We start from the raw sequence: 16155 nt of genomic DNA, 5'->3' as shown, positions 1-16155 counted from the left end.
AATAAGATTTATTTGGAGCTCAGGGGTTGTATTCATGAACGTTCTCATAATCCTCTCAGTGAACTACCAACTTTAGATAAAACTTCCCAGAAGGTGTCCTACCTGAGGAGTTATTTTTACTTTATTTATTCTCTGAACAACTCTGAGTAAGGAAGAGACAAAAACTTTTATCTCAGTGAGGAAGTGGGGTCGACCCTGTTTTATGTGTGATCACACCTGAGAGAATCCACCGTGAAATCAACAGGCCTGGTCGCAGAAGTAAAGCAAGACAAGGTACTAGCTTATCGTGAGGTGCATTTCTGTTGAATATACAAAGACTAGAGAAAAAATAGTCACCACCTGCATTCAAGTAAACAAATACCTCAGATCCTTCTATTGGATAATTACAATAATGATTAATGTTTCAGCTGCAACAAGTTCTTAAAAATAGATGCAGTGAGTGGTTTCTCATTTCTTAAACAACCATCAGTTTGATAAAAGATTGGACTGTGTTTCAATGGAAAAAGTCATGTGGTCTCATGAGTCCAAATTGATCCCGTTCCACAGTGATCGACCCGTCAGGATGAGAAGAAAGGGAATTGAAGCGATTACCCATCATGCCTAGTGTCTATCGTACAAGACTGTGGGGGGCTGTGTTATGATCTGGGGTTGACTCGGTTTGTCAGGTCTCGGATGTGTCCACAACATTAGGTCATCTGAACCTGAATATACTGAATGGTCTGAACATCTGTGGATTCCCCGATGACACAGACATATTCAAAGATGACAATACCAGAGATTTATCAGCCTCAAAGTACTTCAATTCATTTTACACTTAGATTGGTCAAGACCTGAAGCCCACCTTTTTTTCTCTTTAACCCCTTCAGCCTCTTAAAACTCACCTTCATACTCAAGTTTTTCACTTCAGGAGCTCCTTAAGGGGTTAAGATGCTTTGTGAATACTTCTAATCTTTACTAGGATGTATTCTTAAAGGGGACCACTTCATATTTTTCCTGTTATTATATTAAATGAAAACTTTTAATTATATATATATATATATATATATATATATATATATATATATATATATATATATATATATATATATATATACATAAAATTGCACTGATATATAAACAAATATCAGATCAGACAAATCTACAGACTAGATGTGGTTTCAAAAGGACATTATAGCTTCCATCCTTATGCCAGTTTACATGAATAATTCAACACAAATGTGTTGGAGGTGAAAAACAGTCACACATCTAGTCTGAAGAGGACACCTGCAGGAAAGTTGAAGAAAGTGCAAAAACTATTTTTTATAATCACATTCATATCCTCCGGGAACTGTCACCTCGATCAGCTCATGTTCCCCTGAAATATATTCGAACTGTGTGGAACCGAGAGATTGATGCACTGTTTGCAAAATGAAATGAGCGACCTGATATTAAACATTGTACGATGAGTTGCTCCAACAACAAAAAATTGTTTAATGAGATCAAATTAACAGCCCTCATCATGTACAAAGTCCAGAATTATCTCTCAGTACAATTTCCTAATATTTTTTTTTACAGATTCCTTTGAATGCAAAATTATATTAAACATTTTTTTTGGTGCAATAAAATGTGAAAACAAGTTCCTCCTCCACAGAGATAAAGGATCCTCCTGTGGAGTTAATCAGTTTTAGATTTGGTGTAGTCCACAGTACAGCCAAAATTTACTGAAGTGAAGCCGTTTAAGAAGTTAAAAAAAAAAAGTGTTTTTCTATTGAAGCTCACACATTCTGCAGACTTTTCAACAAAAAAAAAAAATAAAAATAAAAATAAAAAATCTAAGTTTGTGTTACATAAAGGAGATGAGTCTTAGTCAACTGTGTGCAGTGACTTGTCCAATCTGACTGACCCGTCCTCACCTGTGCCCCAATCACACAAACCTCACACTGCCTGCGCTGCTCTGATCACTGGAGCGGCTAGACCACTGATCAAAAACAAAAGAGAACAGAGTAACCCACAAACATGAGCACCAGCAAGTTATTTACTGTGTTTAGAAAATATGCTTCAATTTCTTACAAGAAAACAATAGCAAAACATGAAACATTTAAATTTTATTAATAAAAAAGGTCTACTGTTCAGATACATTAGCTTCCTCTGAATTAAGCAGCTTCCTCTTGAGAGGAATAATATAGATCCCATTCTTGGCTTCTTTTAGTCTCCACCATCTGCCCAACCTGCAGAGACACAGACAGACACATAGAGGTAACAGATAAACATTGTAAAAACCAATATAAATAACAGCAGTATTTTCACACCCCCATCAAACTACAAATACATGTGATTTTATCTCTTCCACCAGTGCCTCACATTAATTTAAATAAATATGGAAACATGTCTGATTATTCCAACATTGCAGCAATTCTAAAAATGTAAACAAATACTATTTATCTGCACATTAAGTCCTTTACGTGAAGTAGCAAGATAGAGTTCTAAACCAACAGTAAATGCATCTTCATTGCATTTCTGTAAGACTTTGGTGCTATACTGTTGTCTGAAGAACAACATTTGATCAGCCAAAATCAACTATGAACAGACTGGTGATTCCCGTATGCAATACGTTTTAAGTGAACAACATGTTATTTTATTATATTTCATTAAAAATTGTAATATCACAGAAAATAATATGACAGAAGCAAGTGTTAATATATTAACAAACTGAATAATTTTGTTTAAGCTACCTTCAGGCTCCATATCCAGTGATGTGGCTCATTTTAAGTTACCATCAACAGTTTAACTGAAAACAATGAGGCCACACTGGAGCGAAGTGAATCATCCCCCCATATGAGTGATGGATCAACACTGCCATCTAGAGGATGTTTGACTTGAGGATGAACACGCATACTATAAGTTAACAGGATAACCAGATGGTCTCTATGGAAACGTGTCCATTAGTTCAGTTACCTGTGCTCCTGTCCAACACCTGCCACCAAGAACTGGCCTGAGCTGGAAAACTTGAGACTGTTGATAAAACCAGACTGAGACAGAAAGCAAAGAAAGAGACAAAATAGTTTTAAGAAACTGTATGAGCTGCTGCAATCCAAGGTATTGACGTGTACAAGAAAATGGGAACATGTAAATATAATATTTTGATTTTAGAGAGAAGTTAGCAAGTTAAAACTCACCAAAGGCACACTGAAGAGAGGCTCCAGGCCTCTGTAATTGTGCCCACATTTCCACAGTTGGATCTGTGAATTATGGGAACCTGCAGTGAAGACAATACGGTTAAAGTGTGACAATACAGACAGCAAAATATCTTAAAAACAGCTTAGACCAAACATAACTCAATGAACATACTGATGAGTTTGGAGCACTATTAATTTGTTATATTAAATACATTTGCATTCATATGAGATGACTGAAAACTTTTATGAGTGTGTTATTAAAAAGCTGGTAAGGAAGACTCTCACAGCCAGAGGCACCTGAGGCTACGGTATCCGAGTTCTGAAGTGCTGCCACTGAAGCTACCCAATGAGGCTGCTCCAGCCCTGCGTCGCCATGGCAACCGTGAGCCTGCTTCACCGTGCTGAGAGGCTTCTTCTTGTTGACACTCCAAAGAGACACAGAGCTGAGGTCGTTTCAGAAAATTGGGAGTGGGCACAAAAGAGAAACATGAATTAATCTGAGAGAACATTGAGGTCAGTGAACAACTGTGACTCAGACAATACTGTGAACACTACAGCCCATGTCTTACCCATCATCAGCTCCTGTGATCATGTACTCCTCATTTATGAGTTGAATACAATCAATTGATCCTCTGCAGGAAAACAGTGATGACAAATTAGATTAGCAGAGGCTGTATAACATTCACTCTATTAATGTAGCCTTCATCACTCATTTCCTCCACTGAGTTTTAATCTAATAGTACAAAACATTAACTGGTCAAAATGTAAGCCATGCAATAATATCCAGTCATCAGTCCTGGGCTGTAAACACTAGTTATTTGTAGAGGTGCAATGATTCAACTCCTGGACATCCCTTTAACACCTCTGGGTTTCACTAAATCAACTACAATATGGAATATTAAGAGCACCAAAAACACTGTAAAAGATGATTCATTTACTAAATTAACTAAACACAAAAATTACTTTGCTGAGGCTAGCCTACATACAAAGTGAATGTCAAAATAGTTAATTGCAATACAAGTGACTTAAGAACATGGGTGTTTGTATTGTGGTCTCTGTTTCATAACCATCACAGCTCCATGTGTTACATCCTTACAAGCAGCTAAATATAATATTTCACCCCTAAAATACTACAATTACCTTTTTTTTTCAGATGTTATGCCAAGATGTCAGTTATTGTATTCGGGAAATATGAACGGAATTTATTTACAGCCCAGGTTGACATTTAGTTGATATATGTGACCACCAGAGGGAGTAGTGAGTTACTGTGTTGACCTCCCATGGCAATGAAAACTATGAAAATAAACACCAAGGATGAATTCAGTGACAAAAAAAACAACAAAAAACACTGCTTTCATAGACAAAGAATCATCATTCGTTATTGTCATCTTTGTCACTGAACAAAGCAAAAAATAAAAGAATGGAGTTTGATGCTGAAACCGTTTGATCATGAAGCTTATGAAGGGATAACGTTACCATGTCCTGTTATGTTTGTTGAAACTAAACTTTGACAGTTCTGAGCTTGTTTGGATGAATCAGATCCTCAGTGCAGCTATTGACAACACAAACGGTGTGGAAAAACTGAGGCAATTTGTGGGTTTACTGTGGCTGTTTTTCATTAAGCTAAACCAACAGAGCTACAATGTTCACTGTTGGCTGACAGTGCCTGAAGACTATGACAGAGAAGTATAATTTTGACCACCTCTGTTTTTGTTCATTTTTTGATCAAAAACTGATAGTGTAGTAAAGATGTGTGTAAACAATGAACTGGTCACTTTATTCATTCTTGTTTATGCCTGCTGTTGATAGCTTTGAATATAACCAGTCTAAATAAAGAAAGCATGACATCTGTTTTAATTAAGGTTAAAAGATCAATGATGCAACTCTATTTAAGTTCTTTCACTGCTTAGCTCTGGACTCACAATGGCATTCAAACTCACTAGTACAAATATAAAAAAGGAACAGAAGCTCACTCGTGGCCGTGAAACACAAGCTGTGACTCCTCTGCTATCTTCCACACTCTCACAGTGCGATCTCTTCCTCCAGCGGTCACACAGCACTCTCGACTCAGGCTGTCCAGTCCTGTAATGATGTCCTGATGCCCGAAGCTACAGATATTGAAAATCATGGAAAAACATGTGAAGACAAATGCATGACAGGAGCAGAAATGACCTTCAGATCAGCTACTCACAGAGTCTCAACATAAGCATTTTCATCCACGTTCCAGACCTTGACTGAACGATCATGAGAGGCGCTGTACAAATCATGAGTTCCCTTTCTGAATGAAAGACCCTGAAATGGTTAAAAAAAAAAAAAAAAAGAAAAAAAAAAAAACATTTAATATAGCTTACAAGGTGACCTTGGAGATATGTACAACATTCTACTACTATACTGAGAATAGAAGGAAAACGTACAGAAACAGGTCCCTTGTGTCCTGTGAATTTGTATAGATGTTTACATGTTTCAGCTTCCCAAATCATGATCAGCTTGTTCATGTCTCCTGTTGCCTGAAAATATGTCACACCAGATACTACGGTAAATGAACAGTGCTGAAAAAATGGAAAGAAGAATATACTCAGAGTACTACTCACCAAGTATTTTCCATCTGATGATATGGTCATACACAGGATGTGCGCAGTGTGTCCCACATGCCGATCTTCTGTGCCTTTCCTTCCACCGTGTATTGTATGTAGCTTCTTTCCACTCTCAACATCCCCTGAAAGTGTATGAAAAAGCTGCACTAATACAGATCTATAAAATGATCCTCTGGAGAATATTTTAATGTATTTTTAGGGCCCAAATTAAAATGATTGCTTTCTATGACTTCAGTGTATACTAACATTTGATGATTGAGCAGTCTTTGGCAGCAGAAAAGATGCATTTATCATCAGGAGTAATGACCAGACATGTTATTGGAAGTTTGTGTCCTCTTAACACTCGTATCTCTGAGGCATCTGGTGGCAGGATCTAAAATATGGATTTTAAAAAAATAATTTAAAAAAATCAGTGTTTGACGGATGAAAAATGTAATAAATAGTAGCGATTTAAGTCAAGGTAATTATACTTACATCTTTGGCAATAAGTCGCTGAAGCTTTCCTTTTTGTTCAAGCTAAGGGGTTATATAAGCAAAAGGATTAACTACTTTTCCAGTCAAAGAGTATAACAGCCTACAGTCAACCTAAAATTTGCTTCACTTGGCATTTCCAATTAAATATTATGTTGCGAGTGTATAACATCATTAACCACGATCAGTTTCCCCATATTTGGACAAAAGGCTGCTCCTTAAATGAGACATGTAGTGAGAATTTGAACATTTAAAGCAGAGGTTCTTAATACTTTTAAGATACAAGCTATCGTTTGTCACTCCTGAAGTCTGTGACTTTGGTGGTGTTGTCAGACTTTCAAGTGCTGCACTCTGAAAACAAGTCACGAATTGGAAGACTTGGTGGGAAGCCATGGATGACTCCACATTTGTTTCACATTCTAAATAAGCCACAGTGTCTATCTGCTCAGTTAAGCAAAAAAGTGCCGAATTAAAATGTTTTTTCCCCCCTTCTTTCTTTCACCTTATTTTGGCTCAAACTCACACACTATATGTCTTGCATACATATTCAAAGATACATTTTAAGGCAAATCAAATCGTGGGTATAGATTATATAGTGCAAAAACCATGACAAGGTCCAGTTACTATTTTTTTTTTTTTTTTTTAAATTCTCCTCTTCACAAATATCTGGCAGTCCCCAGGTTGAGAACAACTGCTCTACGTGTACTAATGTGTTTGCCACAAATATGACAATACATAAAATGACAACTAATAACCTGCACTGTTTATTCACAACATTTATTCAAGACATGCTTTGCCACAGAGGAGATGCCTTACCACTTGTTCTTGAAGTCTGCCGGCAATCAATTCAGTCTCAAATGACTCGTCCTCTGCCTTCTTTTCCTCTGACAAAGGAAAGTTACAAAATTAATACTGTCCACAACAATGCAGACCAATTTCAGGATCACTGCAGTGGACACAAACTTACCTTCTTCCTTTAATTGTTCAAGGTACTGTTTAGCTAATCTAAGTTTCTTCTCCTGTGGTGTTTCATCATATTCATAATCTACGTTGGTCTGTCTTTTCTTGGGCTCAGCAGAACTGTGCAACAAAAAACATGCATAACAAAAGCATTTTACTTTGGGATAACAAAAGAAGATCATCATAAAATAATTGCTTGTAGCAATAATGGAGACTCACCTCTCTGTCTCTGAGTCGCTGGAAATCTCTTCGTTGTATTTCGAGCTGGGTTTCTTAGCTGGTACTTTGCTCTTACCGGCTGAATCGCCATCGTTCTGCGCTCGAAGGAGAATTATATGAGAACGCACAACTACAAGTGTTTAATGGTGAAATAAAATGATACAACCAGACTGCAGAATTTCCAGTGAGCCCACCTGGTAGTTAGCTAACATTAGCTGTCTTGCTAACAGTTCACCTACCTTTCGTTTTGACACAGCTGTGTTTTTCCCCTTTTTGGCTAATTTAGGGTTTTGCTTTGTCTTTATGAAGAATGACGACGACATGATGAAACGCGGCAAACAGCGTTTCAAAGTAAACGATAATTGTAGATAGTAATTCTCTCTCCACCTCAGAAGCAAATCAACATTGAACCCACATGGGTACACGCCAACCACACTAGGAAATGAAAACGCGTTTGAACTCACACGCTGATTGGTTGATATTCAGTCATACAGCACAATGTCCCGCCTTTTCCATAAATACAACGTTTCTATTGGTTAAATTGAGATTTTGGATTAGCAGGAAATAGTACTGTGGAAAAATACTTCCCTCGGGGAAGAAGTTTAGACAGTTTTGTTCCGCATATAATTGTTAAAAATTTAAATCCAAACACACAACAATCTTTTATACAAGTGCATCACATTTAGTGAAAGGTACGCATAACCGCAGCATTTCACACATATTTAACCCGAAACATTTTGCGCAGGAGTTACCAATTAGCCCTTATTGTAGCAGGATCTATGTACTGTACTACTGCAGTAGTACTACTACTTCCTCTACTACGCAGTATTTCCATTTACTGCGCAGTCTTTGTCCTCAGAGACGGTCGTTACCGTTTTTTTCCTGAGGTCGAGGATATCGGCCAGGTGAGGCTCATCTACAGTGTCTGGCACTGAATATCACATTTATGATGTGCAGAAAGACAGTTTTTATCACTCAGAGGTTCCAGCTGGAGGCTAGTAGGAGGGGTTGTGCAGGCAGGGGGTGGGGAAGCGATGTGTGAAAGAGTTAACTTTTTAGTTTTGCATGAACGAGTTAAAAACAAACGATGTGATCACGTCTGAAAAAGTTTGCCTCATTAAGTTTAGTCTACATATTATACAGAAAAGCAAGGGGATTTAAATCAGTTTCTTAACCTGATCAAACTATAACTGTTTAGATTTTGAGCCCCATGCCACCCAAGAGAGAGGCAGGGACGAATCCAACACCACCCCCAGTTAAGATGATTAAGATCGGTTCAGACACCCAGGAATTTGGATGCGATCCAGCGGAGAATAGGTACAGGTTACCTGAAGAGTCCAGCTACTCACCTTTCCCCAACAATGAGGTGAGACATGGAACCTGTTGTGCCTAAACACAGCACCTCTCAGATGTGTCACTAACAGCAATTGTTTATGTGATTTCTTCCCACTTGGCAGAATGACACGATTGAATTTGATGAAGAAAATGCTGCCAGTCCAGGCATCAGAACAGACACAATCAGTCTCCTCATGAAAATAGAGCAACTGCAGGCACAACTCAAATATGAACGCAGATGTAGGATTTTGGCTGAGAGAGAGCTGAGGGAGCTGAAAGGTGGGTGGAAATATGACAGCATCACCAAGTGTTAGTCTGAAAAATACCTGTCAATCAATCAAAGCCAAGATGGTGTAAAATATTGTGTACAGTCATTTCTGGATCTACATCCTGAGTTGTGTTTCTTAGATTTTGGCATGTACTACACTAAACCTACTGAAATGTCAGCTGTTTTTCCCCAAACCCTACCAATACCAATAGATCTAGTTCCAATACATCGGTTGGTGCAAGTGATAGTTTTTAAAAGCGATTGCCAAAGATCTGAAAACTCCATTGCAACATCATCACATGGCCAAAGACCATAGATTAACTAAGGAACTATTGTGCCATTACTGACTGAAAGCAGCTCTTAAAAACACCACTGGTTCATCCTTTTCCTCTAATCACAGTGTCTGTCTTATAAGGCTACTGTAGAAAACCTTATACTGTAGCAGTAGAGCCACACCGCCACCATTTTGAATTGAAGTGTTGTCAAAGAAGCACCATGGATTCATTTCTTTTCTGCTACTAAGTCCTAGGTTAGCCAGAGACATTCAGTTATTAGAATAGTTGAAAAACAAGTCCAGCCTCTGCCCCTTTGCATAGATCTGCCTAATTTAATGGGTCCATCCTTTGTTCATTCTTTATTTTTTAAACAAGTTCCATGAAAATGTATATATTGTTTTTTATTGTAATAATGCAGATGGACAGGAGTAGTCACATACCCTCCTGGGCAGAGGAAATATATTAAAATTAGTAAATTAAAAAAACAGACTCAGGAACATTAATGAACAGACTGTTTGAACATGGCTAGCTGTTCAGCAAACAAACATTTTACACAGTCTATTATTTTTGGACATATGCATATTTATGCACACATAGTTTCTATCCTGTGTATATTTTGCTCTATTTTTATTGTGCCTTTGTTTTTCAATTTATTGTTGTGTGCCTTCTCTTTGCATCGTGTGGGGCAGTACTCCAATTTCACTGTGCAATGAAAATAAAGATTTATTTTATCTTATATATATATGTTAGGTTTCAGTAATTTCCAAGTCTGAGAACAGCATTGTTCTGTGCTAAATCAGGAAGTAGAGATGATCAGAAAACAAAATTAATGCTCAGCCATATGTGAGTTTTTTTTTTTTCCAATTCCATTTCTGTTTTCTTCATAATTAGCATCACACATCTTAAGAAACCCCATACCTGAAAAGAACTCTGAGTCAGAAAGTTTTGGATTTTGAGGAGATTTCTTGGAGGTGTTTTTATCTGCTATTTGTTTTCCTCATCTGCAAATTCATTATGTACCTGTATCCATCTGGTGTTGGTATTCATGTTGGACATGTATTCTGCAGAGATGAACACTCTCATGATGCAGATGCGGCACACAGCTCATGAACTACGAGTCACTCTGGATCATGTACTCCAAGGAGGCGAGGCGGGGGTTGCAGTACAGAGCTCTCAGGATGAAGTCTCTTTTTTGGCTGAGCCTGAGGCAGAGATGAGAACAGTTCATAACATCCCTGAGGTCAGGGCTCATAATGTCTTCTAAGAACAGATCCTTTTCAGGAGCACTGCTTGATTCACTTAGCTTAAATGTTGTATCTTAAATTAACTAGCCTGTGTGAATGCCTGTGCTTCTGTTTAGATATTTTTAATGGCCATGGTCTATAAGTACTTAAAAACATTATGTATTGGTGGTTTTAGACATTAATGCATCTTAATTCAACATATATTTTTGCCCTCAGGATGATCTCAACTTTCTCTATCTATCGGAACATCTTCGAGTTCCCAAAAATCTTTATGAGCGTATTGCAGAGATTGGAGACTATAAGAAGTACACGTCGGCGCTGCTCATGATACTTTTCGATAGAGAAACTTTGGCCACACATTCTCTGCAAGGCCGGAGGAATACTTTACCCGGAGAAGAGGCCCATAAGCCCCAACTCCCACCTGAGATCTTAAGGAGTATAATCGGTAAGATCTAGAAAATGTTTAATGATATTTACTTTTAAGCACATGCACTGGCTTTGTAACTGCTCATTAGGTTTTGTTTTACAGTGTCTGTTAGCAGTCTACTGTCCACAACTGTGGACAAATAGTCTTGATTTGTTGACTAAATTGTGGCTGCTGTTTGTCAAAGGTCAACGATGGGGGAAAAAAATAAGAGAAAATAATTATTTTTATTAAATTACGTGAATGAGGGTTTTAATCCAGTACATGCACTATTTAAACGTGAGCATAATTTTCATTTATTGATAATCAGATGTAATGATTTGACCAAGTTTCAGTCATATATACAAACATACACTTCTTACAGCTCATATAATACCACCACAGACTTCCATAAATGTATTTATTTATTTATTTCATGAGTACATACACCAATCAGCTGACCGCACACTGATGAGTGAAGTGGTATTAATGTGAATCATTATGTTAACATGGCACCTTTCAAGGAGTGGAGGAGGATTAGGAAACAAGTGACTATTTAGTTCTCGAAGTTGATGTGTAAGAAGCAGCAAAATGGGAAAATGTAAGGGTCTGAGTGACTCGAACAAAGGCCAATCTCCAAAACTGCAGGTGTCGATGAGTGTTCCTGGCATACAGTGACTAGATTGTACCAAAAGTGGTCTAAGAAAGCAAAGATCTCAACTCAGTCAAGCATCTGTGGGAACATAACACCTTTTTTTTTGTGATATATTAATCTTTTTATTAGGACACATTTTCAGTATACATATCCTCTCAGCACAGGTATAAGCATTTCCAATTTTCCAGTTTTCCATAAACCCAACAAACAAAAACTTAAACAAAAAAAAAAAAACAAAGCAAAACAAAAAAAGAGAAAAATAGTACCCCACCCACCCACATTGGTCCACATTCACTTAATTACGAGTGTTATAGCTATTCTGTTCTGTTTTCTATAGATGTTTTATCATAATAAGAGAGGAAAGGTTTTCATGTAATGTAAAATTTCGTGGTTGATCCTCTGAGAGAAAATTTGACCTTTTCCCATTTCAAGAGAGACATTACGTCCGTTATCCAGGCGTGTTCTGCTGGAGGTATAGGCGACATCCAAAGAAGGAGGACGCATCTACGGGCAATTAAAGAAGCAAATGCTAACACAGAACATAACACTTTGATCCTCCACCTAATATTGTGTAGATTCCCCTGTTATCAACAAAAATAGCTCCAGCCCGAGGCCTAGACTTCACCCAACCTTTGCTGTACAGTGGTATCTGGCATTGAGGCAGTAGCAGCACATCCTTTAAGTCAGTGGTTCCCAACCTTTTGTGGCTCATGACCCCATTTTAACATCACAAATTTCTGGCAACCCCAGACATTCAAAACGGAGACTTTTTTTTTTTGTTGCTAAAATTAATTTGTTTTTGACCATGTAATAGTTTGCTATACTATGTTGCGAATAAACGTTAATTTTAGACGACATTTAGTCTATACAATATATATTATTATTGACGGAGGCAGAAAAGCCAGGTGTAGATTACTGCACAAAGTGAGAATTTTATTTTCCTTGGTCAGGATATGTACAGTCAGTCCAGCTTGGAGGCTGACAATTAATACTGAACAAACAAAAACTCAAACTATGAATTATGAAAGAGCTGCAGCATCTGAAACTGACCACAATGAACATTTGACAGATAAACAGTACCACAGTGCTTCAGTTTCAGCTTCACAGTTTGTCATGTCTTTTATGGATTGTGATTGTCTCTCTCAACTCACCATATATTTTTATTAGTATTTTTTTTTTTTTTTTTTTTTTCAACTACTAGAGATTTCAGGCGACCCCATTTGAATTCAAGGCGACCCCACATGGGGTCCCGACCCCAAGGTTGAAAAACACTGCTTTAAGTCCTGGACATTATAACACAGGGACTTCATGGATTTGTTTGTCCCGCAGGTGTCCTGCAGGTGCTTGATTGATTTGTGATCTGATTTTCCTTCCTTAGTCCCCTTTTGGTCAGGGCTAGCCACTGCAGACCAGGATTAGTCAACATGATCTTCAGTTGTGAAGATGCTCTGTTGTAGTCTTTTGGACATCACAGTTTGGATCTTGTCACTCAGATCCTTATGTTGCCTATTTTTGCGCTTCCAACACATTAACTGTGAGGACTAAATATTCACTTACTGTATAATATCTCCCACCCACTAACATGTGCCAGTGTAATACAATAATCAGCATTATTACCACTTTATCTCTCAGTGATCATAAGGTTATGGCCAATCGGTGTAAATTATCACAGATATACACACACACACACACACACGCACAGAGACAGACACACAAACAAGCACAAACCAAGGCAATATCCAAACATAGTCCTCTTCAGGGTTTTTTGTAGCTGAACTCATTCTATAATGTTTTATATTCTCTAAAATGAATGGCTTTCATAATTTTCCAATTTTGCAGTTTGAGCGTCTTCCTCATTAATGATGCAAAAAATGAATTTGCCATTCAGGAAGGAGGTTTTGAAAAATTTGAAATAGACTAATCTTTTAGGAAAAGGCAGTTTAGTGTTTACAGATTTTACAAATCCATCTTTCAGTTTTGTCTAATTTCTTTACAGTATCCAGATGCGGGTCACTCACTGTGTGCTGCACTTTAAACATTGGTCTGAAAAGCTATTGTTGCTATGGAATATTTTTGCCAATAATTTATAATGAATTACATTTATATTTATCTTTACATTCCTTCCATTTTTTCTGAATAAAACATACACAAACCTTTATTCCACTTGTTAAAAATACAATATTTTATTGCAATTCTTCATGACTTGCAGCTCTGATAAGAATATTGTAGCACCCAGACCTTTTATGGATGCTACCTAATCCAAACTGAAGTAAAATCAAAGTGGAAAAAACATGAACTGAATGAATTTTCCCAGCTCTAATGATTATTGCTGGTCCCCTTTGGACTTCTTTACTAATTTGTCTTTAAACCTTTTGGATAAACTTTAAACTTTTCCAAATACAGTCTACTCTCATTAAACCACCCGCCGTTATACCGCCATTTTCGCTCACCGCCGACCAAAACCATTGCACAAAAATCCCCAATGCATTATTCCATTAGCTACCGCCATTTCCGCCTATCGCCATCCGCCAGCCCAGTTCCATGCACAAACAACACTTATACCATTGATTTCCCGACCGTTATACCACCAGTGTGATTGCCATCGAGTACACATAAATTTTAACAATGCACTGAAACAAACGCGCCAGACGCTGATCACGACAAGCTACGAGTAGGTCTACGGAACGGCCACCGTTCATTTATCGCAGAACACTCAGTAGGTCAGGATGTCAGGAAGAGGACGTGGGATTAAGCCAAAGTCTCAAGATGATGGGGTGTCATTTCCCGACACGGTATAATAATGCTTAAAATGTTTCCCCACTTTAAATGATCCCTTACAACATAACAGAATCAAGATTTATTTAGAAACGCAATTAGAACGGGTTAACGGAGGCAGCATAGACATCATATAGTAAAGACATGCACATTATGGACGCAACCCGTTGTAACGCCGTTTTCGCTATACCACCAATTTGGCCGTGAACGGAAGTTGGCGGTATAACGGGAGTAGACTGTATTGTACTCTGATCTGGTTATAATAATGGTCCAAAGTGATGTGCAAATATTTATTTTCTATTAAAAATGTAAACCTTTTGTGGCAGGAACCACAAATTTCAAGAAAATGTAGGAATCCACACGGCAAGCTTGTGGAAAACCCTGTATATGTTTACTAACGGTTTCTTTTTGTCCCTTTTACTTAGTTTCTTTTGTTTTCTGTGTATGTTTTGTTCATTAATTATATGGTTAATATGAAACACTAGGGCAGCAATGTGATTTTACCTTTTAAATACATTTATAAAATATTTTAATATTAAACTTCATATCCCTAATTAATGGAAATAAATGTTTTAATGCAGTTACAGAAATGCTTATTTGTTAACACAAGGCAATATTTTCCAAACATCATCATCATCATCATTTGATTGTAATTCACCACATACATATAGCTTTGAGGTTTAGTGCCAGAAAATGTTGGAGATAATGAAGGATTGAAGGTCAAGGTCACAGTAGAAGCTTCATTATCTTATAAGACTTTGTACACAGGTGTTTTTTGGAGTTGTACCTCAGGTATCTTTGGATGGTTTGTCTTCCTGAATGCAAAATAAAATCTTGTGCGAATGTGCATATATTTACATAATCATGCTGGGTTGGAATTTATCTGCCTTGGCGAGGTTTGCATTCTCCAAGTGCTTCTTTATGAATTTTAATCTTGAAGAAAGATTATAATCTTTTTTTTTTCTTTTTTTTTTTTTTATCTTTCTCCTTTCAGAGCACGTTGCAGCAAAATTTGGCGCTGATAGCAGCCAAATAAAAACAGCAATCAGGACAAAGCTGAATAATGAAGACAAGCTATTAAAGAAGAGATTGGGGTTGACCAAACCTGAAAATAAAGTTGTTAACGATCAAAGCTTTTGCCAAGATGTGTCAATTCTGCCCGAAAATCCAGTGATGGAAAATGAACCTCAGTTATAACATTTCAAATGTTGGGAAACAGTTCACCTATATCTGTTTATCACAAGTTTAATGTCTGATAGTTATGTGACAGACCATCATCTTTTTCCAGATTTAATTTATTCAGTATTGAAATCTAGCGCTCAATTATTTTTTCTAACACTTTTTCAGACTCTACTTTTTTAAACTGTCTTGTCTGTAGGATGTATTCAGTGTGTACTGTAACTTGACCAAACCAGGCTGTAAATCAGCGTTACACAATGTCACATGTGCTAAAACTAAGTGTTCTTATTTGAGTTACTGTAATTGAAGTAGTGCTTGTCTATATCTACTTAACTGGTGTGTGAATTTGGTCTTGGTAAAGCACGTATACTGGCTGATATAGTTAGTTAGCTGGTCTTTGTGTGTGAAAGGAAGCCATTTGAAAAGTGTAAAAAAAAAAATATAGTCGGCATTTCAGCTGTACTCTGCTGTTATGAGAACTTTTACATCACACCATGTGACACTGTGTTCCTTGAAGTTTCAAAAATAATACTGTAATGATTATGAAACATCTCACTTTTTTTGCTGTGTTTTGTTACATAATAATGATAATAATATAATAAAATACACTTTTGAAACCTTT

At 37.2% G+C, this 16155-nt stretch overlaps 2 protein-coding genes across 4 annotated transcripts; one reads left to right on the top strand and one right to left on the bottom strand.

The window, feature by feature from the left end:
• Positions 1–1994: 1994 nt before the first annotated feature.
• Positions 1995–7821, bottom strand: rrp9 (ribosomal RNA processing 9, U3 small nucleolar RNA binding protein). 2 transcript variants are annotated; one of them, XM_030135507.1, is made up of 15 exons: positions 7639–7821; positions 7400–7494; positions 7188–7300; positions 7037–7104; positions 6224–6265; positions 5996–6122; positions 5747–5871; positions 5570–5662; positions 5347–5447; positions 5129–5263; positions 3725–3787; positions 3441–3598; positions 3156–3235; positions 2935–3008; positions 1995–2207 (listed from the first exon to the last, which is right to left on the bottom strand). In XM_030135507.1, the coding sequence occupies exons 1-15, from the start codon at positions 7720–7722 to the stop codon at positions 2102–2104; spliced, it is 1464 nt and encodes a 487-aa protein (XP_029991367.1). In that variant the 5' UTR covers positions 7723–7821; the 3' UTR covers positions 1995–2101. The 2 variants fall into 2 exon arrangements, with proteins under 2 accessions (XP_029991367.1, XP_029991368.1); XM_030135508.1 differs by having other exon boundaries at positions 3453–3598.
• A 281-nt stretch (positions 7822–8102) lies between these two features.
• Positions 8103–16155, top strand: LOC115420143 (protein insensitive-like). 2 transcript variants are annotated; one of them, XM_030135385.1, is made up of 7 exons: positions 8103–8304; positions 8598–8765; positions 8857–9013; positions 10345–10517; positions 10738–10966; positions 12973–13113; positions 15349–15446. In XM_030135385.1, exons 1-6 carry the CDS (start codon positions 8179–8181, stop codon positions 12996–12998), a joined length of 879 nt encoding a protein of 292 aa, XP_029991245.1. In that variant the 5' UTR covers positions 8103–8178; the 3' UTR covers positions 12999–13113; positions 15349–15446. The 2 variants fall into 2 exon arrangements, with proteins under 2 accessions (XP_029991245.1, XP_029991244.1); XM_030135384.1 differs by lacking the exon at positions 12973–13113 and having other exon boundaries at positions 8108–8304; positions 15349–16155.

The sequence above is a fragment of the Sphaeramia orbicularis genome, chromosome 5 (genome assembly GCF_902148855.1).
Source record: "Sphaeramia orbicularis chromosome 5, fSphaOr1.1, whole genome shotgun sequence".
Taxonomy (NCBI): Eukaryota; Metazoa; Chordata; class Actinopteri; order Kurtiformes; family Apogonidae; genus Sphaeramia; species Sphaeramia orbicularis.
This window is presented reverse-complemented; position numbering and strand designations above follow the sequence as displayed.